General features: G+C 44.8%; 1 protein-coding gene across 1 annotated transcript in view; it reads left to right on the top strand.

Moving 5' to 3' along the window:
• LOC115187622 (pleckstrin homology domain-containing family G member 4B-like) overlaps positions 1–25,724 on the top strand; it is an 88,029-nt gene extending 62,305 nt beyond the window's left edge. Inside the window, 14 exon segments of the mRNA XM_029746594.1 lie at positions 1,507–1,756; positions 13,093–13,182; positions 13,902–14,126; positions 18,249–18,419; positions 18,704–18,787; positions 18,789–18,839; positions 18,841–18,886; positions 19,696–19,812; positions 22,953–23,014; positions 23,016–23,048; positions 23,050–23,281; positions 23,738–23,982; positions 24,501–24,576; positions 25,567–25,724. Coding sequence (XP_029602454.1) covers positions 1,507–1,756; positions 13,093–13,182; positions 13,902–14,126; positions 18,249–18,419; positions 18,704–18,787; positions 18,789–18,839; positions 18,841–18,886; positions 19,696–19,812; positions 22,953–23,014; positions 23,016–23,048; positions 23,050–23,281; positions 23,738–23,982; positions 24,501–24,545 — 1,651 coding nt within the window. The 3' untranslated portion in view covers positions 24,546–24,576; positions 25,567–25,724.
• Positions 25,725–27,111: the final 1,387 nt, after the last annotated feature.

Raw genomic sequence — 27,111 nt, 5'->3', positions numbered from 1 at the left:
CGGTGAATTTACTAAATTACTCACGATAAACGTTCACAAAAACATAACAATTATTTTAAGAATTATAGATACAGAACTCCTCTATGCACTCGATATGTCCGATTTTAAAATAGCTTTTCGGTGAAAGCACATTTTGCAATATTCTAAGTAGATAGCCCGGCATCACAGGGCTAGCTATTTAGACACCCAGCAAGTTTAGCATTCACCAAAGTCAGATTTACTATAAGAAAAATGTTATTACCTTTGCTGTCTTCGTCAGAATGCACTCCCAGGACTTCTACTTCAATAACAAATGTTGGTTTGGTCCCAAATAATCCATTGTTATATCCAAATAGTGGCGTTTTGTTCGTGCGTTCAAGACACTATCCGAAAGGGTAAATAAGGGTTACGAGCATGGCGCATTTCGTGACAAAAAAATTCTAAATATTCCCTTACCGTACTTCGAAGCATGTCAACCGCTGTTTAAAATCAATTTTTATGCCACTTTTCTCGTAAAAAAGCGATAATATTCCGACCGGCAAAGCCTGTTTACATTCAACGAGAGAGAAAGTAAAAGCATGGGATCCCCTCGTGCACGAGCCTTAGTCTGACGGCCCTCTGATCGGCCACTTTCCAAACGCGATAATGTGTTTCAGCCTGGGGCTGCCTCGATATCATTCAGCTTTTTCCCGGGTTCTGAGAGCCTATGGGAGCCGTAGGAAGTGTCAGGTTACAGCAAAGATCCTCAGTCTTCAATAAAAAGAGCCAAGATTAACAAGAACTTGTCAGACAGGCCACTTCCTGTTCAGAATCTTCTCAGGTTTTTGCCTGCTATATGAGTTCTGTTATACTCACAGACACCATTCAAACAGTTTTAGAAACTTTAGGGTGTTTTCTATCTAAATCCAATAATTATATGCATATTCTAGTTACTGGGCAGGAGTAGTAACCAGATTAAATCGGGTACGTTTTTTATCCGGCCGTGTAAATACTGCCCCCTAGCCCTAACAGGTTAATCAACATCCACGTCTTCGGCACCGGGGATTCAACCCAGCAACCTTTCAGTTACTGGCCCTACCCGCAATGCTACAGGACACACTGTCAGCTAAATTAACAAAATAATACTGTCTGTGTCCCAAATGGCACCCTATTTCCTATATAGTGCACTACTTTAAACCAGGACCCATATGGCTTCACGGCTCCATATCTCTTACCACATAATTAAATAGAACACTAGAGTGGCCATGGCATCCTAGCAACATTAATGAAAAATCTGCCATTTTGGTCAGAAAAACTTGAATTCATTGAATGATAGGATCTCTGTCTCTTCCCTCCTCAACAGTAAATGATAGGATCTCTGTCTCTTCCCTCCTCAACAGTAAATGATAGGATCTCTGTCTCTTCCCTCCTCAACAGTAAATGATAGGATCTCTGTCTCTTCCCTCCTCAACAGTAAATGATAGGATCTCTGTCTCTTCCCTCCTCAACAGTAAATGATAGGATCTCTGTCTCTTCCCTCCTCAACAGTAAAGTGCAGCACATCATGGCTGAGATGATTTCCACGGAGAGGGAGTATGTGCGTTCCCTCAGCTACGTCATCGAGCACTACTTCCCAGAGATGGAGCGTCTGGACCTGCCTCAGGACCTCTGGGGGAAGCGCAGCATTATCTTTGGCAACATGGAGAAACTGTGTAACTTCCACTGCCAGTACTTCCTGAAAGAGCTGGAGGCCTCGGCCCACTCTCCCCTGTCCATCAGCAGCTGTTTCCTCAGACACGTGAGTCATGTTGACAGACAGGCAGACAGACAAAAGGTAGACAGACAGGCAGAGAGAGAGGCAGACTGACACGCAGACAGACAGGCAGGCAGACACTCTCCCCTGTCCATCAGCAGCTGTTTCCTCAGACACGTGAGTCATGTTGACAGACAGACAGACAGACAGACAAAAAGGTAGACAGACAGGCAGAGAGAGAGGCAGACAGACAGGCAGGCAGACACTCTCCCCTGTCCATCAGCAGCTGCTTCCTCAAACACACGAGTCTTAAGATGAGTCACAAATGGCACCCTATTCCCTATATAGTGCACTACTTTTTTTGTTTGTTACCAGGGTCACAAACATCAACATGAGGGTAACGTTTTGTACTGCTGGGCACTGTTGGAGCTAGAAAACACAAGCATTTCGTTGCACCTGCAATAACATCTGCAAATCTATGTATGGCGACCAATACATTTTGATTTGATTTGAACTTTGTTTAGATGGAGATGAATTTGGGAAGCTGCAGGGGACTGGGACCCAGACAGAGCGAGACTCCCAAATGACACCCTATTCCCTATATAGTGCACTACTTTTGACCAGAGCCGTATATGCCCTGGTAGTCCACTCGAAAAGGAATGGGTGTCATTCGGGACGCAGTCCCAGTTCCTCCTAGACCAGGGATGGGCAACTGGCGGCCCACGGGCCCTCGGATCAATTTCCCCTCAGAATGTAATAATACAATGTGGCTGTGGATCATCGGTTTTTCTCTTGATATGTCAGTCACTGACAGTCACTCAAATAGCCAGGTCAGCTAACAGGTTTTAGATTGGTAAATTAGTCTAGTGGCCAGCTATCTAAACGTGTAGTAATCAATGTCGAATTAGAGCCCCACTGATTTTTGTTAGTCAGTCTCACTCAGATATCATATTAAAAACTGCAAAATGTGTAGAATTGCAGGAAACTAGCTTTAAAACAGCAACATTTCTCGACACCCCATGGCAAAATGTGTAGAATTGCAGCAAACTACATTTACATTTACATTTACGTCATTTAGCAGACGCTCTTATCCTGAGCGACTTACAAATTGGTGCATTCACCTTATGATATCCAGTGGAACAACCACTTTACAATAGTACATCTATATATTTTTTTGGGGGGGAGGGTAGGGGGGGGTTAGAAGGATTACTTTATCCTATCCCAGGTATTCCTTAAAGAGGTGGGGATTCAGGTGTCTCCGGAAGGTGGTGATTGACTCCGCTGTCCTGGCGTCGTGAGGGAGCTTGTTCCACCATTGGGGTGCCAGAGCAGCGAACAGTTTTGACTGGGCTGAGCGGGAACTGTGCTTCCGCAGAGGTAGGGAGGCGAGCAGGCCAGAGGTGGATGAACGCAGTGCCCTTCTTTGGGTGTAGGGACTGATCAGAGCCTGAAGGTATGGAGGTGCCGTTCCCCTCACAGCTCCGTAGGCAAGCACCATGGTCTTGTAGCAGATGCGAGCTTCAACTGGAAGCCAGTGGAGTGTGCGGAGGAGCGGGGTGACGTGAGAGAACTTGGGAAGGTTGAACACCAGGCGGGCTGCGGCGTTCTGGATGAGTTGTAGGGGTTTAATGGCACAGGCAGGGAGCCCCGCCAACAGCGAGTTGCAGTAATCCAGACGGGAGATGACAAGTGCCTGGATTAGGACATGCGCCGCTTCCTGTGTAAGGCAGTGTCGTACTCTGCGAATGTTGTAGAGCATGAACCTACAGGATCGGGTCACCGCCTTGATGTTAGCAGAGAACTACAGGGTGTTGTCCAGGGTCACGCCAAGGCTCTTAGCACTCTGGGAGGAGGACACAATGGAGTTGTCAACCGTGATGGCGAGATCATGGAACGGGCAGTCCTTCCCCGGGAGGAAGAGCAGCTCCGTAATGCCGAGGTTCAGCTTGAGGTGGTGATCCGTCATCCACACTGATATGTCTGCCAGACATGCAGAGATGCGATTCACCACCTGGTTATCAGAAGGGGGAAAGGAGAAGATTAATTGTGTGTCGTCTGCGTAGCAATGAAAGGAGAGACCATGTGAGGATATGACAGAGCCAAGTGACTTGGTGTATAGCGAGAATAGGAGAGGGCCTAGAACTGAGCCCTGGGGGACACCAGTGGTGAGAGCACGTGGTGCGGAGACGGATTCTCGCCACATCACCTGGTAGGAGCGACCTGTCAGGTAGGACGCAATCCAAGTGTGAGCCGCGCCGTAGATGCCCAACTCGGAGAGGGTGGAGAGGAGGATCTGATGGTTCACAGTATCAAAAGCAGCAGATAGGTCTAGAAGGATCAGAGCAGAGGAGAGAGAGTTAGCTTTAGCAGTGCGGAGAGCCTCCGTGACACAGAGAAGAGCAGTCTCAGTTGAATGACCAGTCTTGAAACCTGACTGATTTGGATCAAGAAGGTCATTCTGAGAGAGATAGCAAGAGAGCTGGCCAAGGACAGCACTCTCAAGAGTTCTGGAGAGAAAAGAAAGAAGGGATACTAGTCTGTAGTTGTTGACATCGGAGGGATCGAGTGTAGGTTTTTTGAGAAGGGGTGCAACTCTCGCTCTCTTGAAGACGGAAAGGACGTAGCCAGCGGTCAAGGATGAGTTGATGAGCGAGGTGAGGTAGGGGAGAAGGTCTCCGCAAATGGTCTGGAGAAGAGAGGAGGGGATAGCGTCAAGCGGGCAGGTTGTTGGGCGGCCGGCCGTCAGAAGTCGCAAGATTTCATCTGGAGAGAGAGGGGAGAAAGAGGTCAAAGCATAGGGTAGTGCAATGTGAGCAGGACCAGCGGTGTCGTTTGACTTAACAAACGAGGATCAGATGTCATCAACCTTCTTTTCAAAATGGTTGACGAAGTCATCCGCAGAGAGGGAGGAGGGGGGAGGGGGAGGAGGATTCAGGAGGGAGGAGAAGGTGGCAAAGAGCTTCCTAGGGTTAGAGGCAGATGCTTGGAATTTAGAGTGGTAGAAAGTGGCTTTAGCAGCAGAAACAGGAAGAAAATGTAGAGAGGAGGGAGTGAAAAGATGCCAGGTCCACAGGGAGGCTAGTTTTCCTCCATTTCCGCTCGGCTGCCTGGAGCCCTGTTCTGTGAGCTCGCAGTGAGTCGTCAAGCCACGGAGCAGGAGGGGAGGACCGAGCCGGCCGGGAGGATAGGGTACATAGAGAGTCAAGGGATGCAGAAAGGGAGGAGAGGAGGTTTGAGGAGGCAGAATCAGGAGATTGGTTGGAGAAGGATTGAGCAGAGGGAAGAGATGATAGGATGGAAGATGAAGAGTAGCAGGAGAGAGAGAGCGAAGGTTGCGACAGCGCAATACCATCTGAGTAGGGGCAGAGTGAGTAGTGATTGGAGGAGAGCGAGAGGGAAAAGGATACAATGTAGTGGTCGGAGACTTGGAGGGGAGTTGCAGTGAGATTAGTAGAAGAACAGCATCTAGTAAAGATGAGGTCAAGCGTATTGCCTGCCTTGTGAGTAGGGGGGGACGGTGAGAGGGTGAGGTAAGAGGAGAGGAGTGGAAAGAAGGAGGCAGAGAGAAATGAGTCAAAGGTAGACGTAGGGAGGTTAAAGTCACCCAGAATTGTGAGGGGTGAGCCATCCTCAGGAAAGGAACTTATCAAGGCGTCAAGCTCATTGATGAACTCTCCAAGGGAACCTGGAGGGCGATAAACGATAAGGATGTTAAGCTTGAATGGGCTAGTGACTGTGACAGCATGGAATTCAAAGGAGGAGATAGACAGATGGGTCAGGGGAGAAAGAGAGAATGTCCACTTGGGAGAGATGAGGATTCCAGTGCCACCACCCCGCTGGCTCGATGCTCTAGGGGTATGCGAGAACACGTGGACAGACGAGGAGAGAGCAGTAGGAGTAGCAGTGTTTTCTGTGGTGATCCATGTTTCCGTCAGTGCCAAGAAGTCGAGGGACTGGAGGGTAGCATAGGCTGAGATGAACTCTGCCTTGTTGGCCGCAGACCGGCAGTTCCAGAGGCTGCCGGAGACCTGGAACTCCACGTGGGTCGTGTGCGCTGGGACCACCAGGTTAGAGTGGCAGCGGCCATGCGGTGTGAAGCGTTTGTGTGGCCTGTGCAGAGAGGAGAGAACAGGGATAGACAGACACATAGTTGACAGGCTACTACAGGAGAGGCTACGCTAATGCAAAGGAGATTGGAATGAAAATTAACTAAACAACTGGGGAAGCGAGAGAGCAGGGCCTCCCTCACTAACCATTCACTGAAACACTCAAATATAACTTTTCGAACTTCCACTTTAGAAATTATAATTGATGTAAGCTACAGTGGTTCAATGTTTCCAGGAATAGGCTCAAACTTAGTTTATTCAGCTAGATAACTTGGTACAGTATTCTTCCGTGAAACCCACCCAGTGCACCGTATCCTATGACGCCGTAGCTAACTAGCATGCTAGCATCCAATAACACACGGTTAGCACCAATACTTGGTTACAACAAACTACCAATGGATCATTCGTGTCCGTGTCTAGTTCCTTTCACAACGCAGAAGTAATTAAACGTTGGCTAGCTAACACAAAGTCAGTCCTGCTAGCTACACAAGTGGACTACACAACTCGAAAGCAAACTGTGTAGAATTGCAGCAAACTAGCTTTAAAACAGCAACATTTCTCGACACCCCATGGCAAAATGTGTAGAATTGCAGCAAACTAGCTTTAAAACAGCAACATTTCTCGACACCTCATGGCAAAATGTGTAGAATTGCAGCAAACTAGCTTTAAAACAGCAACATTTTTCGACACCTCATGGCAAAATGTGTAGAATTGCAGCAAACTAGCTTTAAAACAGCAACATTTCTCGACACCCCATGGCAAAATGTGTAGAATTGCAGCAAACTAGCTTTAAAACAGCAACATTTCCCGACACCTCATGGCAAAATGTGTAGAATTGCAGCAAACTAGCTTTAAAACAGCAACATTTCTCGACACCTCATGGCAAAATGTGTAGAATTGCAGCAAACTAGCTTTAAAACAGCAACATTTCTCGACACCCCATGGCAAAATGTGTAGAATTGCAGCGAACTAGCTTTAACACAGCAACATTTCTCGACACCCCATGGCAAAATGTGTAGAATTGCAGCAAACTAGCTTTAACACAGCAACATTTCTCGACACCCCATGGCAAAATGTGTAGAATTGCAGCAAACTAGCTTTAAAACAGCAACATTTCTCGACACCCCATGGCAAAATGTGTAGAATTGCAGCAAACTAGCTTTAAAACAGCAACATTTCTCGACACCCCATGGCAAAATGTGTAGAATTGCAGCAAACTAGCTTTAACACAGCAACATTTCTCGACACCCCATGGCAAAATGTGTAGAATTGCAGCAAACTAGCTTTAAAACAGCAACATTTCTCGACACCCCATGGCAAACTGTGAGCAACTGTGTCCCCTCATGATGATCAGATATGTTGTGGTCCCCACCCCCATCAAAGTTGCCCATCCCTGTCCTAGACGGACAGACTTTAGCCTGTAGCCTCAGGCTAGAAACAAGCACACTGCTGGAAACACAATACAAGACAATACACCAGAGAGACCCAATGACCTCTCTCTCTGACATGCTGGTTGATATACATGTCCCTCAGTCAGCTCAGTCAGACCAGATACATTCCATATCCTTTATTATGAGAGAATTAAACAAGTACGTTAAAGAAGTCACCAACAATGTGTCCCAAACTACTGCAAATGAATGTAAGGTGCAACTCTCTCCATATATAAAAAAGTATCATTTGATTAAATATTAGGTTGAAAAGATTGAACGATTGTGATGTTTCAGTCAATGAGGCCTTTCATCAGATCTCTGGTCCAGGTCCTGTAGGGAAGTCAGAGAGAGAGAGAGAAAGAGAAGAAAGAGAGAGAGAGAGAGAGAGAGAGAGAGAGAGAGAGAGAGAGAGAGAGAGAGCGCCCTGGGGCTGGGAACTGACACACTAAAACCCAGTGCCCTAGTTCTAGCATAGCAGAGTGATCTACATATTGGACTGTCTGTCGTTCACTAACCTTCTTAAGAAAACATAAACACCCTTTTTAATATTTGACCTTTGAGGTGACCTTTGAGGCAGGCTTTTACCGAATGCTTTTTCTCAACTACAAGTATAAGACGAGTTAACGACATGACCTGGGTATGAGTTGAGAGAATATGATTTTTATTGGACAGTTACTTTAAAATAAGAAATGTTCTTTTAAACATGTTACTATTGGTGGGTACCAAACTAACTCAACTATAAACTAATATATGTAGAGGTTTTAGTTGAAATCAAATGGAATCCTAATGGTTGGTTGATGGTATTCTAATGGTTGGTTGATGGTATTCTAATGGTTGGTTGATGGTATTCTAATGGTTGGTTGATGGTATTCTAATGGTTGGTTGATGGAATCCTAATGGTTGGTTGATGGTATTCTAATGGATGGTTGATGGTATTCTAATGGTTGGTTGATAGTATTCTAATGGTTGGTTGATGGAATCCTAATGGTTGGTTGATGGTATTCTAATGGTTGGTTGATGGTATTCTAATGGTTGGTTGATGGTATTCTAATGGTTGGTTGAATGGTATCCTAATGGTTGGTTGATGAATCCTAATGGTTGCTTGATGGTCTCCTAATGGTTGGTTGATGGAATCCTAATGGTTGGTTGATGGTATTCTAATGGTTGGTTGATGGTATTCTAATGGTTGGTTGATAGTATTCTAATGGTTGGTTGATGGAATCCTAATGGTTGGTTGATGGTATTCTAATGGTTGGTTGATGAAATCCTGATGGTTGGTTGATGGTATCCTAATGGTTGGTTGATGGTATCCTAATGGTTGGTTGATGGAACCCTAATGGTTGGTTGATGGAATCCTAATGGTTGGTTGATGGTATTCTAATGGTTGGTTGATGGAACCCTAATGGTTGGTTGATGGAATCCTAATAATTGGTTGATGGTATTCTAATGGTTGGTTGATGGTATTCTAATGGTTGGTTGATGGAAATCCTAATGGTTTAGTTGATGGAATCCTAATGGTTGGTTGATGGAATCCTAATGGTTGGTTGATGGTATTCTAATGGTTGGTTGATGGTATTCTAATGGTTGGTTGATGGTATTCTAATGGTTGGTTGATGGTATCCTAATGGTTGGTTGATGGTATTCTAATGGTTGGTTGATGGTATGCTAATGGTTGGTTGATGGAAATCCTAATGGTTGGTTGATGGTATTCTAATGGTTGGTTGATGGTATCCTAATGGTTGGTTGATGGAATCCTAATGGTTGGTTGATGGTATTCTAATGGTTGGTTGATGGTATTCTAATGGTTGGTTGATGGTATTCTAATGGTTGGTTGATGGAATCCTAATGGTTGGTTGATGGAATCCTAATGGTTGGTTGATGGTATTCTAATGGATGGTTGATGGAATCCTAATGGTTGGTTGATGGTATTCTAATGGTTGGTTGATGGTATCCTAATGGTTGGTTGATGGAATCCTAATGGTTGGTTGATGGTATTCTAATGGTTGGTTGATGGTATTCTAATGGTTGGTTGATCGAATCCTAATGGTTGGTTGATGGAATCCTAATGGTTGGTTGATGGTATTCTAATGGTTTGGTTGATGGTATCTAATGTTGGTTGATGGAATCCTAATGGTTGGTTGATGGTATTCTAATGGTTGGTTGATGGTATTCTAATGGATGGTTGATGGTATTCTAATGGTTGGTTGATGGTTGGTTGATGGTATTCTAATGGTTGGTTGATGGAATCCTAATGGTTGGTTGATGGAATCCTAATGGTTGGTTGATGGAATCCTAATGGTTGGTTGATGGTATTCTAATGGTTGGTTGATGGAATCCTAATGGTTGGTTGATGGTATTCTAATGGTTGGTTGATGGTATCCTAATGGTTGGTTGATGGTATTCTAATGGTTGGTTGATGGAATCCTAATGGTTGGTTGATGGATGGTATTCTAATGGTTGGTTGATGGGATCCTAATGGTTGGTTGATGGAATCCTAATGGTTGGTTGATGGTATTCTAATGGTTGGTTGATGGTATTCTAATGGTTGGTTGATGGTATTCTAATGGTTGGTTGATGGAATCCTAATGGTTGGTTGATGGTATTCTAATGGTTGGTTGATGGGTTGATGGTATTCTACATGGTTGGTGATGGTATTCTAATGGTTGGTTGATGGTATTCTAATGGTTGGTTGATGGTATTCTAATGGTTGGTTGATGGAATCCTAATGGTTGGTTGATGGAATCCTAATGGTTGGTTGATGGAATCCTAATGGTTGGTTGATGGTATTCTAATGGTTGGTTGATGGTATTCTAATGGTTGGTTGATGATATCCTAATGGTTGGTTGGTTGATGGAATCCTAATGGTTGGTTGATGGTATTCTAATGGTTGGTGATGGTATTCTAATGGTTGGTTGATGGTATTCTAATGGTTGGTTGATGGTATTCAAATGGTTGGTTGATGGTATTCTAATGGTTGGTTGATGGTATTCTAATGGTTGGTTGATGGTATCCTAATGGTTGGTTGATGGAATCCTAATGGTTGGTTGATGGTATTCTAATGGTTGGTTGATGGTATTCTAATGGTTGGTTGATGGTATTCTAATGGTTGGTTGATGGTATTCTAATGGTTGGTTGATGGTATTCTAATGGTTGGTTGATGGTATTCTAATGGATGGTTGATGGTATTCTAATGGTTGGTTGATGGAATCCTAATGGTTGGTTGATGGTATTCTAATGGTTGGTTGATGGTATTCTAATGGTTGGTTGATGGTATCCTAATGGTTGGTTGATGGTATTCTAATGGTTGGTTGATGGTATCCTAATGGTTGGTTGATGGTATTCTAATGGTTGGTTGATGGTATTCTAATGGTTGGTTGATCGAATCCTAATGGTTGGTTGATGGAATCCTAATGGTTGGTTGATGGAATCCTAATGGTTGGTTGATGGTATTCTAATGGTTGGTTGATGGAATCCTAATGGTTGGTTGATGGTATTCTAATGGTTGGTTGATGGTATCCTAATGGTTGGTTGATGGTATTCTAATGGTTGGTTGATGGTATTCTAATGGTTGGTTGATGGTATTCTAATGGTTGGTTGATGGAATCCTAATGGTTGGTTGATGGTATTCTAATGGTTGGTTGATGGAATCCTAATGGTTGGTTGATGGTATCTAATGGTTGGTTGATGGTATTCTAATGGTTGGTTGATGGTATTCTAATGGTTGGTTGATGGTATTCTAATGGTTGGTTGATGGTATTCTAATGGATGGTTGATGGTATTCTAATGGTTGGTTGATGGTATTCTAATGGTTGGTTGATGGTATCCTAATGGTTGGTTGATGGTATTCTAATGGTTGGTTGATGGTATCCTAATGGTTGGTTGATGGTATTCTAATGGTTGGTTGATGGTATTCTAATGGTTGGTTGATGGAATCCTAATGGTGGTTGATGGATCCTAATGGTTGGTTGATGGAATCCTAATGGTTGGTGATGGTATTCTAATGGTTGTTGATGGAAATCCTAATGGTTGGTTGATGGATTCTAATGGTTGTTGATGTATCCTAATGGTTGGTTGATGGTATTCTAATGGTTGGTTGATGGTATTCTAATGGTTGGTTGATGGTATTCTAATGGTTGGTTGATGGAATCCTAATGGTTGGTTGATGGTATTCTAATGGTTGGTTGATGGAATCCTTATGGTTGGTTGATGGTATTCTAATGGTTGGTTGATGGTATTCTAATGGTTGGTTGATGGAATCCTAATGGTTGGTTGATGGTATTCTAATGGTTGGTTGATGGTTATTCTACTGGTTGGTTGATGGTATCTAATGGTTGGTTGATGGTATCCTATGGTTGGTTGATGGAATCTAATGGTTGGTTGATGTATTCTAAGGTTGGTTGATGGATCTATGGTGTTGATGGAATTCTAATGGTTGGTTGATGGTATTCTAATGGTTGGTTGATGGTATTCTAATGGTTGGTTGATGGTATTCTAATGGTTGGTTGATGGTATTCTAATGGTTGGTTGATGGTATTCTAATGGTTGGTTGATGGTATTCTAATGGTTGGTTGATGGAATCCTAATGGTTGGTTGATGGAATCCTAATGGTTGGTTGATGGAATCCTAATGGTTGGTTGATGGAATCCTAATGGTTGGTTGATGGTATTCTAATGGTTGGTTGATGGTATTCTAATGGTTGGTTGATGGTATTCTAATGGTTGGTTGATGGTATTCTAATGGTTGGTTGATGGTATTCTAATGGTTGGTTGATGGTATTCTAATGGTTGGTTGATGGTATTCTAATGGTTGGTTGATGGTATTCTAAGGTTGGTTGATGGTATTCTATGGTTGGGTTGATGGTATTCTAATGGTTGGTTGATGGTATTCTAATGGTTGGTTGATGGAATCCTAATGGTTGGTTGATGGTATTCTAATGGTTGGTTGATGGTATTCTAATGGTTGGTTGATGGTATTCTAATGGTTGGTTGATGGTATTCTAATGGTTGGTTGATGGAATCCTAATGGTTGGTTGATGGAATCCTAATGGTTGGTTGATGGAATCCTAATGGTTGGTTGATGGAATCCTAATGGTTGGTTGATGGAATCCTAATGGTTGGTTGATGGTATTCTAATGGTTGGTTGATGGTATTCTAATGGTTGGTTGATGGTATTCTAATGGTTGGTTGATGGTATTCTAATGGTTGGTTGATGGTATTCTAATGGTTGGTTGATGGTATTCTAATAGTTGGTTGATGGAATCCAGGCCTCATGAGCTAAATGAGTCTCTGTGTTTAGGCCTAGCACAGAACCCCGGGTCCGCGTCCCAAATGGCACCCTATTCCCTAAATAATGCACCCTATTCTCTATGGGCCCTATTCAAAAGTTGTGCACTATATAGGGAATAGGGTGCCATTTGGAACACATCCTGTGTGTGTACCTTTGACTGTAGTCAGAGTGGTAACTTGTTATTCCTGTGTGCAGGAGGATCAGTTTGACTGTAGTCAGAGTGGTAACTTGTTATTCCTGTGTGCAGGAGGATCAGTTTGACTGTAGTCAGAGTGGTAACTTGTTGTTCCTGTGTGCAGGAGGATCAGTTTGACTGTAGTCAGAGTGGTAACTTGTTATTCCTGTGTGCAGGAGGATCAGTTTGACTGTAGTCAGAGTGGTAACTTGTTATTCCTGTGTGCAGGAGGATCAGTTTGACTGTAGTCAGAGTGGTAACTTGTTATTCCTGTGTGCAGGAGGATCAGTTTGACTGTAGTCAGAGTGATAACTTGTTATTCCTGTGTGCAGGAGGATCAGTTTGACTGTAATCAGAGTGGTAACTTGTTATTCCTGTGTGCAGGAGGATCAGTTTGGAATGTACGCTCTCTACAGCAAGAACAAGCCGCAGTCTGATGCTCTACTCACCAGCCACGGGAATGGATTCTTTAAGGTGCGTCTGGAAACAGCTGTGGTTACTAACGTTCTAGGATCAGCTGTACAAACACCAGCCCTGACCTTTAACCAATATGAACCAAACTACTTCACAGCAACAGGATAATTGTAAGGTTGTGTGAGCCTGACGTCATATAGGGTGCTACTAGTATACATCTGCTAGTTCTACATTCAGTAACATTACAATTCCCATTGTCAAACTTTACATAGCTACTGGACGTCTACCTGTGTAGAATGGAAGAGTTGAATTGACATCAGAATTCCCATTTAGAAAAGCTATTGTAGGTCTGCATACAGAGTCCTACATCCCCTCTCATCCTCCTCTATGTGTGCGTCTGTCTCCCCAGAACAACCAGTTGGAGCTGGGTGATAAGATGGACCTGGTGTCCTACCTGTCTTTTGGTCTGTTTATCTTTCTGTATGTATCCTGACCTCTGACCTCTAACCTCTCTGTCTCCCCAGAACAACCAGTTGGAGCTGGGTGATAAGATGGACCTGGCGTCCTACCTGTCTGTTGGTCTGTTTATCTTTCTGTATGTATCCTGACCTCTACCCTCTGACCTCTAACCTCTCTGTCTCCCCAGAACAAGCAGTTGGAGCTGGGTGATAAGATGGACCTGGTGTCCTACCTGTCTGTTGGTCTGTTTATCTTTCTGTATGTATGTATCCTGACCTCTGACCTCTAACCTCTGACCTCTAACCTCTCTGTCTCCCCAGAACAAGCAGTTGGAGCTGGGTGATAAGATGGACCTGGCGTCCTACCTGCTGAAGCCCATCCAGAGGATGTCTAAGTACGCCCTGCTGCTGAAGGACCTGATCAAGGAGTGTGGTCAGTCCCAGGAACAGGAGCTCTCTGACCTCCGCACCGCAGAGGAGATGGTTAAGTTCCAGCTGCGCCATGGCAACGACTTGCTGGCCATGGACGCCATCCGAGGATGTGATGTAAGTCGGGGGGAGAGCAGTAGAGCAGTAGAGCAGTAGAGCAGTAGAGCTGTAGAGCTGTAAAACAGTAGAACAGTAGAGCAGTAGAGCAGTAGAGCTGTAGAGCTGTAGAACAGTAGAGCTGTAGAGCAGTAGAGCTGTAGAACAGTAGAGCTGTAGAGCAGTAGAGCTGTAGAACAGTAGAACAGTAGAGCAGTAGAGCTGTAGAGCAGTAGAGCAGTAGAGCTGTAGAACAGTAGAGCAGTAGAGCAGTAGAGCTGTAGAGCTGTAGAACAGTAGAGCAGTAGAGCTGTAGAGCTGTAGAACAGTAGAGCAGTAGAACAGTAGAGCAGTAGAGCTGTAGAACAGTAGAGCAGTAGAGCTGTAGAGCAGTAGAACAGTAGAACAGTAGAACAGTAGAGCTGTAGAGCTGTAGAACAGTAGAGCAGTAGAGCAGTAGAGCTGTAGAGCAGTAGAACAGTAGAGCTGTAGAGCTGTAGAACAGTAGAACAGTAGAGCAGTAGAGCTGTAGAGCTGTAGAGCAGTAGAGCAGTAGAGCTGTAGAGCAGTAGAGCTGTAGAGCTGTAGAACAGTAGAGCAGTAGAGCAGTAGAACAGTAGAGCTGTAGAACAGTAGAACAGTAGAGCAGTAGAGCTGTAGAGCAGTAGAGCTGTAGAGCTGTAGAACAGTAGAACAGTAGAGCAGTAGAACAGTAGAGCTGTAGAGCTGTAGAACAGTAGAACAGTAGAGCAGTAGAGCTGTAGAGCTGTAGAGCTGTAGAGCAGTAGAACAGTAGAGCAGAGCTGTAGAACAGTAGAGCAGTAGAGCAGTAGAGCAGTAGAGCAGTAGAACAGTAGAACAGTAGAGCTGTAGAACTGTAGAACTGTAGAGCTGTAGAACAGTAGAACAGTAGAGCAGTAGAACAGTAGAACAGTAGAGCTGTAGAGCAGTAGAGCAGTAGAGCAGTAGAGCAGTAGAACAGTAGAACAGTAGAGCTGTAGAGCTGTAGAGCTGTAGAGCAGTAGAGCTGTAGAGCTGTAGAGCTGTAGAGCTGTAGAACAGTAGAGCTGTAGAGCTGTAGAACTGTAGAGCAGTAGAGCAGTAGAGCAGTAGAGCAGTAGAACAGTAGAGCTGTAGAGCTGTAGAACAGTAGAGCTGTAGAGCAGTAGAACAGTAGAGCAGTAGAGCAGTAGAACAGTAGAGCTGTAGAGCTGTAGAACAGTAGAGCTGTAGAGCAGTAGAGCAGTAGAACAGTAGAGCAGTAGAGCAGTAGAACAGTAGAGCTGTAGAGCTGTAGAACAGTAGAGCAGTAGAACAGTAGAGCTGTAGAGCTGTAGAGCAGTAGAGCTGTAGAGCAGTAGAGCAGTAGAGCAGTAGAGCAGTAGAGCTGTAGAACAGTAGAGCTGTAGAGCAGTAGAGCAGTAGAGCTGTAGAGCAGTAGAGCAGTAGAGCAGTAGAGCAGTAGAGCAGTAGAGCTGTAGAGCTGTAGAGCAGTAGAGCTGTAGAGCAGTAGAGCAGTAGAGCAGTAGAGCTGTAGAGCAGTAGAGCAGTAGAGCAGTAGAACAGTAGAGCAGTAGAGCTGTAGAGCAGTAGAACAGTAGAACAGTAGAGCTGTAGAGCTGTAGAGCAGTAGAGCAGTAGAGCTGTAGAGCTGTAGAGCAGTAGAGCAGTAGAGCAGTAGAGCTGTAGAGCTGTAGAACAGTAGAGCAGTAGAGCTGTAGAGCAGTAGAGCAGTAGAGCTGTAGAGCTGTAGAGCTGTAGAACAGTAGAGCAGTAGAGCAGTAGAACAGTAGAGCTGTAGAGCTGTAGAACAGTAGAGCAGTAGAGCTGTAGAACAGTAGAGCTGTAGAGCAGTAGAGCAGTAGAGCTGTAGAGCTGTAGAACAGTAGAGCAGTAGAGCAGTAGAGCTGTAGAGCAGTAGAGCTGTAGAGCTGTAGAACAGTAGAACAGTAGAGCAGTAGAGCTGTAGAGCTGTAGAACAGTAGAACAGTAGAGCAGTAGAGCTGTAGAGCTGTAGAGCTGTAGAACAGTAGAGCAGAGCTGTAGAACAGTAGAGCAGTAGAGCAGTAGAGCAGTAGAACAGTAGAACAGTAGAGCTGTAGAACTGTAGAGCAGAGCTGTAGAACAGTAGAGCAGTAGAGCAGTAGAGCAGTAGAGCAGTAGAACAGTAGAACAGTAGAGCTGTAGAACTGTAGAACTGTAGAGCTGTAGAACAGTAGAGCTGTAGAACAGTAGAACAGTAGAGCAGTAGAGCAGTAGAGCTGTAGAACAGTAGAACAGTAGAGCAGTAGAACAGTAGAGCAGAGCTGTAGAACAGTAGAGCAGTAGAGCAGTAGAGCAGTAGAGCAGTAGAACAGTAGAACAGTAGAGCTGTAGAACTGTAGAACTGTAGAGCTGTAGAACAGTAGAACAGTAGAGCAGTAGAACAGTAGAGCAGTAGAGCAGTAGAACAGTAGAGCTGTAGAGCAGTAAAGCAGTAGAACAGTAGAGCTGTAGAGCTGTAGAGCTGTAGAGCAGTAGAGCTGTAGAGCTGTAGAGCTGTAGAGCTGTAGAACAGTAGAGCTGTAGAGCTGTAGAACTGTAGAGCAGTAGAACAGTAGAGCTGTAGAGCTGTAGAACAGTAGAGCTGTAGAGCTGTAGAACAGTAGAACAGTAGAACAGTAGAGCTGTAGAACAGTAGAGCTGTAGAGCTGTAGAGCTGTAGAACAGTAGAACAGTAGAGCTGTAGAGCTGTAGAGCTGTAGAACAGTAGAGCTGTAGAGCTGTAGAGCTGTAGAACAGTAGAGCTGTAGAGCTGTAGAACAGTAGAACAGTAGAGCTGTAGAGCTGTAGAGCAGTAGAGCAGTAGAACAGTAGAGCTGTAGAGCTGTAGAACAGTAGAACAGTAGAGCTGTAGAGCAGTAGAGCTGTAGAGCTGTAGAGCTGTAGAACAGTAGAACAGTAGAGCAGTAGAACAGTAGAACAGTAGAGCTGTAGAACAGTAGAGCAGTAGAACAGTAGAACAGTAGAACAGTAGAACAGTAGAGCTGTAGAACAGTAGAGCTGTATACAGAGAGAGAGAGATATACAGAGAGAGAGAGAGAGTATAACAGAGAGAGAGAGATATAAAGAGAGACAGAGACACAGAGAGACGAGAGATACACACAGATACAGAGAGAGAGAGATACACTACAGATACAGAGAAGAGAGAGATACACACAGATACAGAGAGAGAGAGTATACACACAGATACAGAGAGAGAGAGATACACACAGATACAGAGAGAGAGATACACACAGATACAGAGAGAGAGATAACACAGATACAGAGAAGAGAGATACACACAGAATACAGAGAGAGAGAGAGTATACACACAGATACAGAGAGAGAGAGATACACACAGATACAGAGAGAGAGAGGATAACCCAACAGATACAGGAGGAGAGATACACACAGATACAGAGGAGAGATACAACACAGATACAGAGAGAGGAGATACACACAGAGACAGAGAGAGGAGAGAATACACACAGATACAGAGAAGAGAGAGCTAAGTACGAGAGAGATACACACAAGATACAGAGAGAGAGATACACACAGATACAGAGAGAGAGATACAAACACAGATACAGAGAGAGAGTACACACAGATACAGAGAGAGAGATACACACAGATACAGAGAGAGAGATACACACAGATACAGAGAGAGAGAGGATACCACACAGATACAGAGAGAGAGAGATACACACAGATACAGAGAGAGAGATACAACAGATACAGAGGAGGAGATAACACAGATACAGAGCGAGAGAGATACACACCGATTACAGAGAGAGAGAGATACACACAGATACAGAGAGAGAGAGATACACACAGATACAGAGAGAGAGAGATACACACAGATACAAAAAAGATACAGATGACAGAGAGAGAGAGATACACACAGATACAGGAGAGAGAGAGATACACACAGATACCGAGAGAGAGAGAGAGAGAGAGATTTGGCAATGTAAAAATATGTTTCCCTTGCCAATAAAGCCCTTAAATTGAAATTGAATTGAGAGAGAGCAAATAGAAAGGTTCCCATTATGTATAATTATTTGTTTGGAAGAAGATGTCAGAGTAGGTCATGTGAAAGGTCTCCTCTGGTCTCTGCTGCTGTAGGTGAACCTGAAGGAACAGGGTCAGCTGAGGTGTCAGGATGAGTTCATCGTGTGGTGTGGCCGCAGGAAGTACCTCCGTCACGTCTTCCTGTTCGAGGACCTCATCCTCTTCAGCAAAAGCAAAAAGATTGAGGGAGGATACGACCTGTACATCTACAAGCAGTCCTACAAGGTGACAATGACAACACATGTACTATGAAGTTAGGAACTGTGAAGTAATATGCCGTTCTACCTGAAATCATTTCAACCAGTTGGCTAACATTATGCTATGTTGTTGTGTTCAGGCAGTGATGTTTGTATTGTTTATTGTGAGGTGTGGAACCACATTTAGCAGGGTTCTCCACAATGGAGGCGCTGCACCAGTATGTTCAGTTTGCTGTGCCACCATGTGAAATCTCAAAACCACCACAGTCAGTGTTTTCCTGGAAAGTTGACTGTTTCTGGCTACTCATTCAGACGGCAGAGATAGGAATGACAGAGAGCGTGGGCGACAGCGGGCTGCGTTTCGAGATCTGGTTCCGGAGGAGGAAGTCCCAGGACCACGTTCATCCTACAGGCCAGCTCTGGAGAGGTCAAGGCCGTGTGGACAAGCCATCATCGGAAAGATCCTCTGGAGACAGGCGCTACGAAACAGGGTGAGTAACCACGGCCACAGAGGGGGGGTCGTGGGTCATATCTGGACATGAGCTCATCATCTTTGTTGTTGTGTATGGAACAAGTGATTCCTCTTTATCTCTTGTCTGACCTGAGGCCTGTGTTGATAACCTTCTGGACCAGTCATTAAGAGGTGACATGTCTCTTGTCTGACCTGAGGCCTGTGTTGATAACCTTCTGGACCAGTCATTAAGAGGTGACATGTCTCTTGTCTGACCTGAGGCCTGTGTTGATAACCTTCTGGACCAGTCATTAAGAGGTGACATGTCTCTTGTCTGACCTGAGGCCTGTGTTGATAACCTTCTGGACCAGTCATTAAGAGGTGACATGTCTCTTGTCTGACCTGAGGCCTGTGTTGATAACCTTCTGGACCAGTCATTAAGAGGTGACATGTCTCTTGTCTGACCTGAGGCCTGTGTTGATAACCTTCTGGACTAGTCATTAAGAGGTGACATGTCTCTTGTCTGACCTGAGGCCTGTGTTGATAACCTTCTGGACCAGTCATTAAGAGGTGACATGTCTCTTGTCTGACCTGAGGCCTGTGTTGATAACCTTCTGGACCAGTCATTAAGAGGTGACATGTCTCTTGTCTGACCTGAGGCCTGTGTTGATAACCTTCTGGACCAGTCATTAAGAGGTGACATGTCTCTTGTCTGACCTGAGGCCTGTGTTGATAACCTTCTGGACCAGTCATTAAGAGGTGACATGTCTGGTTCTAGTTCAGGTACATCAAATAGAACCTCTCGTTGTGGGTCTGATTGAGGGTCATAACGTGTTTATTCTCTTAACTACAGAGGTGCGCTTGAAAGAGATGGTTTCCATGGGGATTGGCAGCAAGCCTTTCATGGACATCAAGCCTAGTGATGCTGCCATTAGTGACCGAGCCATTGATTACATCATGAAGGGGTCAGGTGAGCTGTCTCTATGATATGCTATCATAACCTAATTTACCTGGAAATTCATTTTGTGAGGTTAGCATACAAAATCCACATAATATCTCTCTCTCTCCTCTCTCTCTCTCTCTCTCTCTCTCTCTCTCTCTCTCCTCTCTCTCTCTCTCTCTCTCTCTCTCTCTCTCTCTCTCTCTCTCTCTCTCTCTCTCTCTCTCTCTCTCCTCTCTCTCTCTCTCTCTCTCTCTCTCTCTCTGAATGTGACTTTCAACAACATGTCTGCCAATGCAGCTGCTGATGAGAAAGGCTGATTTGTAAATGCTCTCTCTCCCAGGATAGGGGTGTGTTGTCAAGTTGACTGAATCAAAGCACAACATCCCAGCATCTCAGAGCACATCTCCCCTGTTCTCCCTTTAACCCATTAGATGTTCTGTTCCAGCTGAAATATCCTCTCAAAGTCTACTTCTACACTCATACTCCACCAGGCAGCTCTTATGTACTGACACAGTGTCCTGTTTGGAGGAAGGAGGTTGTCTGGACTTGTGTCTGTAGCAGGTGATTTGGTGCATGTCAGATATCTACGGATGTTGAAGTTAACGCTGCAGGTGGAGTCAGGGCCGTACAGGACCGTTCCCGTTGACATTCCAGTCCTTCAGCCTTAACCAAAGTCATCTAATTTGCCAGCATTCATAATCAAATTACTTTTCTTTCAAGATGGAATTCTCTTTCAACAGTACCTGTAGACCTTAATGAATGGCTGCTAGCTACCGCAAGAATACCAAAACATTAGCTCTCCTCGTTCTGCACTCAGTTTCTACCCAGCCTCACGGTCTGTTTTGTAATCAACATTTTTCTGGATGTTTGTACACAATCAACTCAAACACTAGATACAATGTAACATCAACTCAAACACTAGGACACAATGTAAGATCAACTCAAACACTAGATACCAATGTAACATCAACTCAACACTAGATACAATGTAACATCAACTCAAACACTAGACACAATGTAATCAACTCAAACACTAGATACAATGTAACATCAACTCAAACACTAGATAATGTAACATCAACTCAAACACTAGACACAATGTAACATCAACTCAAACACAGACACAATGTAACATCAACTCAAACACTAGATACAATGTAACATCAACTCAAACACTAGATACAATGTAACATCAACTCAAACACTAGACACAATGTAACATCAACTCAAACACTAGATAATGTAACATCAACTCAAACACTAGACACAATGTAACATCAACTCAAACACTAGATACAATGTAACATCAACTCAAACACTAGATACAATGTAACATCAACTCAAACACTAGATACAATGTAACATCAACTCAAACATAGATACAATGTAACATCAACTCAAACACTAGATACAATGTAACATCAACTCAAACACTAGATACAATGTAACATCAACTCAAACACTAGATACAATGTAACATCAACTAAAAACATAGATACAATGTAACATCAACTCAAACACTAGACAATGTAACATCAACTCAAACACTAGATACAATGTAAACATCAACTCAAAAACACTAGATACAATGTAACATCAACTCAAACACTAGATACAATGTAACATCAACTCAAACACTAGATACAATGTAACATCAACTCAAACACTAGATACAATGTAACATCAACTCAAACACTAGATACAATGTAACATCAACTCAAACACTAGATACAATGTAACATCAACTCAAACACTAGATACAATGTAACATCAACTCAAACACTAGATACAATGTAACATCAACTCAAACACTAGATACAATGTAACATCAACTCAAACACTAGATACAATGTAACATCAACTCAAACACTAGACACAATGTAACATCAACTCAAACACTAGATACAATGTAACATCAACTCAAACACTAGATACAATGTAACATCAACTCAAACACTAGATGCAATGTAACATCAACTCAAACACTAGATACAATGTAACATCAACTCAAACACTAGACACAATGTAACATCAACTCAAACACTAGACACAATGTAACATCAACTCAAACACTAGATACAATGTAACATCAACTCAAACACTAGACACAATGTAACATCAACCTGTGTTCAGTGGTTGTCCCCTGAGTAGCCTGATACCTCCTGTGTTCTGTGGTTGTCCCAGAGTAGCCTGATACCTCCTGTGTTCTGTGGTTGTCCCCTGAGTAGCCTGATACCTACTGTGTTCTGTGGTTGTCCCAGAGTAGCCTGACACCTCCTGTGTTCTGTGGTTGTCCCCTGATAGCCTGATACCTCCTGTGTTCTGTGGTTGTCCCTTGAGTAGTCTGATACCTCCTGTGTTCTGTGGTTGTCCCAGAGTAGCCTGACACCTCCTGTGTTCTGTGGTGTCCCCTGAGTAGCCTGATACCTCCTGTGTTCTGTGGTTGTCCCCTGAGTAGCCTGATACCTCCTGTGTTCTGTGGTTGTCCCAGAGTAGCCTGATACCTCCTGTGTTCTGTGGCTGTCCCCTGAGTAGCCTGATACCTCCTGTGTTCTGTGGTTGTCCCCTGAGTAGTCTGATACCTCCTGTGTTCTGTGGTTGTCCCCTGAGTAGCCTGATACCTCCTGTGTTCTGTGGTTGTCCCCTGAGTAGTCTGATACCTCCTGTGTTCTGTGGTTGTCCCAGAGTAGCCTGATACCTCCTGTGTTCTGGGTTGTCCCCTGAGTAGCCTGATACCTCCTGTGTTCTGTGGTTGTCCCCTGAGTAGTCTGATACCTCCTGTGTTCTGTGGTTGTCCCAGAGTAGCCTGACACCTCCTGTGTTCTGTGGCTGTCCCCTGAGTAGCCTGATACCTCCTGTGTTCTGTGGTTGTCCCCTGAGTAGTCTGATACCTCCTGTGTTCTGTGGTTGTCCCCTGAGTAGCCTGATACCTCCTGTGTTCTGTGGTTGTCCCCTGAGTAGTCTGATACCTCCTGTGTTCTGTGGTTGTCCCCTGAGTAGCCTGATACCTCCTGTGTTCTGTGGTTGTCCCCAGAGTAGCCTGATACCTCCTGTGGTTGTCCCAGAGTAGCCTGACACATCCTTCCATGGCGACATGATCCATAGATAGAAATGTGTACAGTGAAATGTTCATGTTCTCTACCCAATCTTTCCCTCTCTCCCTCCAGAGTCCAGGACCAGGGCGTCCATCGCGGTGTCCTCCTTCGACCACTCCACGCCCTTTAAGCGGCCCTCACTCCACCATCTCCAACAGTAGCACCCTCCTCTTCCTCCTCCCAGTCCTCTTCCTCACTGCTGGGCTCCCTCAACCTGCACCTGTACCCCTCACCTGCCCACCAGCACCCCCACGCCCACCAGCACCCCCACGCCCACCAGCACCCCCACGCCCACCAGCACCCCCACGCCCTGGGCAGCGTTCCCTCCTTCAGCCACTGGCCCTACGACTGCATTGAGGAGGACGAGCTGGAGCAGGACACGGGCAACCAGCCTTCTATGAGTGAGTGACAGACAGGCAGCCTTCTGTGAGTGAGTGACAGACAGGCAGCCTTCTGTGAGTGAGTGACAGACAGGCAGCCTTCTGTGAGTGAGTGACAGACAGGCAGCCTTCTGTGAGTGAGTGAGTGAGTGAGTGAGTGAGTGAGTGAGTGAGTGAGTGACAGGCAGGCCCTAACAGGTATCCATGCCTGAGTCCCAAATGGCACCCTCTTCTCTATTTAGTGCACTACTTTTAACCAGAGCCCTATAAGTCCTGGTCAACCATAGTGCACTATATAGGGAATAGGGAGCCATTTGGTATGCATACCATGTCCTCGGCTTAAAGTGTCTTACTGTCCCTAACTCATTACTAAGGATGTCTAATTCCTCTTTGAAACTGTGCTCATGTTCCTCTCTGTCCCCCTGAAAGTCTCCCAAAACTAAATGACTATTGTATCTTCTGTGTGTTGTCCAACAGTCACAGAGAGCTCGGGGGAGACGTCGTCCCAGTGTACCTCCAGTGACAATGTGACGGGTCTGAACAGCCTCACCCTCCCTATCCCAGGCCACGGCCACCCCAACATCATCATCGATGCCTTACCCAGCGACTCCACTTCCTCCTTCCTGTGTCCCGGCTCCTCCCACCCTCAGATGGCCCCTCCCCCAGCCCTGTTCCCTAAGGACCAGGTCCTCCAAGCCCAGGGCAGCACCTTCATCACAGCAGTGAGTAGAATGGTGGTTTTTACACATAATAGTGACATTGTGTAGACAAGTTTAAAGTAGCTAACAGACCTGGGTTCAAATACTATATGAAATCATTTCAAATAATTTATCTGTGCTTGATTGATCATACTTAATCTGTGCTTGATTGATCTTGCTTGGCTTAATGGATTTTTAGAAAAGTCCCAAGCGCTTCAGGCAGACTAGAGCAAACGCTCAGTCATTAAAAGATTTCAAATAGTATTAGAACCCAGGTCTGGTCGGTAGGTAAAGATCTCTATTCTTGCGCTGATTGCTGAATACTCTCTGCTGAAGTGAAGTATCTTCTGAAGGTTTTTATACACTAGGACATGAATGATTCTGTTTATTCTGAGGTTTCCTAACTCACCCACTATCTGTCATCCAACATCATCCTGTCCAATCAATCATGTCATTCCAGTGGAGTGAAGAGTGAACATTGCAGCCATTGGCTCTCCCTGGTTTCTCTCTCACCAGCATTTTGTGTGTTTTGTTTTTGCCAGAGCAAGACCTCTCATATTACAATAGGCCTCTCTACAGTGGTCTGACTCACAGAGAGAGAGAGGGCTGTTTAGCTCAGTAAGTAATTGGGTCTGACCAGAGTGGTGGTCTGTGTCCTGGTGTTCTGTTTGCTTCACAGCCTCATTAACAACTGTGGGGATCTCCCTCTGTCTGTACCATGAATACAAATCTGTGTGTGTGTGTGTGTGTGTGTGTGTGTGTGTGTGTGTGTGTGTGTGTGTGTGTGTGTGTGTGTGTGTGTGTGTGTGTGTGTGTGTGTGTGTGTGTGTGTGTGTGTGTGTGTATATGTATGGCAGTGTCCTGCTAGGGTTAAATGACTGCTGTGTTGGTCCAGGAGTTTTCCCTGACCATGTGACCTGACCAGTTAACACTCCGTGTCCTAGTGATGGATGATTTGTTGTGTCAAGCTTTTGGGTTCTCAGGTCTCATATCTCATGTCTCATGTCTCAGGTCTCATGTCTCATGTCTCAGGTCTTATGTCTCATGTCTCATATGAGATATGGGACATGATATATCTCATGTCTCATGTCTCAGGTCTCATGTCTCATGTCTCATGTCTCATGTCTCATGTCTCAGGTCTCATGTCTCAGGTCTCATGTCTCATATCTCATGTCTCATGTCTCATATCTCATGTCTCATATATCATGTCTCATGCTCCTCTTGTCCTTCTGCCATGTGTGCTATAGCATGTTACATAGCTGTATGTTTGTTCTGCTTTTGCTGACATTGTTGATGCACGGTCATTATGTTAAAAGGTTCACTCGTTGTTCATACCGTAGCTCAGCAGCTAGGGGGCAGCAGATCCTTGGTGCAGAAATCTGTTTTAATAAAAGGTTATGACAGTACTACATTGTAATCATCTACTCTTACGGTCAAGACGTAGAAGGAGCCTAATCAATAGATTTACAGTCTAGATGTTAGACAGTAATGTTAAATCAACCTTTCTCTAGCTCAGTAGTAACCAGACAGTTGGGGTTGAACGTTTGCAATGTTTGACAGTTTGTAAATCCTTTTTGTTAACCCTGTCAATGTGTCTTCCTCTTCTAGCTGTGAGGCCACTGCACTGAGAACTGGTGTTACAGAGGATCAGTAAGGACTTGTGAGTGAGGAAGCTATCCTGTTAAGCATGCTCAGTGACGCCTGTAACACTGGGCACTCTACTGTGTCTCTACTGGTCTCTACTGTGTCTCTACTGGACTCTACTGTGTCTCTACTGGACTCTACTGCACTACTGGGCTCCACTCTGTCTCCACTGGACTCTACTGTGTCTCTACTGGACTCTACTGTGTCTCGACTGGACTCTATTGGTCTCTACTGTGTCTCTACTGGACTCTACTGGACTACTGGTCTCCACTCTGTCTCCACTGGACTCTACTGGACTACTGGTCTCCACTCTGTCTCCACTGGAATCTACTGTGTCTCGACTGGACTCTACTGGTCTCTACTGTGTCTCTACTGGTCTCTACTGGACTCTACTGGACTCTACTGGACTCTACTGGACTCTACTGTGTCTCTACTGGACTCTACTGTGTCTCTACTGGATTCTACTGGACTCTACTGGACTACTGGTCTCCACTCTGTTTCTACTGGACTCTACTGGTCTCTACTGGACTCTACCCGGTCTCTACTGGTCTCTACTGGACTCTACTGTGTCTCTACTGGACTCTACTGGACTCTACTGTGTCTCTACTGCTCTCTACGGGACTACTGTGTCTCTACTGGACTCTACTGGACTACTGGTCTCCACTCTGTCTCTACTGGACTCTACTGTGTCTCTACTGGACTCTACTGGACTCTACTGTGTCTCTACTGTGTCTCTACTGGACTACTGTGTCTCTACTGGACTCTACTGGACTCTACTGTGTCTCGACTGGGCTCTACTAGACTCTACTGTGTCTTTACTGGACTTTACTGTGTCTCTGCTGGACTCTACTGTGTCTCTACTGGACTCTACTGGACTCTAGTGTGTCTCTACTGTGTCTCTACTGTGTCTCTACTGGACTCTAGTGGACTCTACTGTGTCTCTACTGGACTCTACTGGATTCTGAAAACAACAGACACACAGCAGACCACTGACAACAGACATATAACAGACCCCTCTGACAACAACAGACCACTCTGACAACAACAGACCACTCTGACAACAACAGACGCACAACTGACCACTCTGACAACAACAGACCACTCTGACAACAACAGACCACTCTGACAACAACAGACCACTCTGACGACAAAAGACCACTCTGACAACAACAGACCACTCTGAAAACAACAGACACACAACAGACCACTCTGACGACAACAGACCACTCTGACAACAACAGACCACTCTGACAACAACAGACACACAACAGACCACTTTGACAACAACAGACCACTCTGACAACAACAGACCACTCTGACAACAACAGACACACAACAGACCACTCTGACAACAACAGACACACAACAGACCACTCTGACAACAACAGACCACTCTGACAACAACAGACCACTCTGACAACAACAGACCACTCTGACGACAAAAGACCACTCTGACAACAACAGACCACTCTGAAAACAACAGACACACAACAGACCACTCTGACAACA

Source organism: Salmo trutta, unplaced genomic scaffold, assembly GCF_901001165.1.
Source record: "Salmo trutta unplaced genomic scaffold, fSalTru1.1, whole genome shotgun sequence".
Taxonomy (NCBI): Eukaryota; Metazoa; Chordata; class Actinopteri; order Salmoniformes; family Salmonidae; genus Salmo; species Salmo trutta.
The sequence above is the reverse complement of the archived record's forward strand: the minus strand, read 5'-3'. Positions and strand labels throughout refer to the sequence as shown.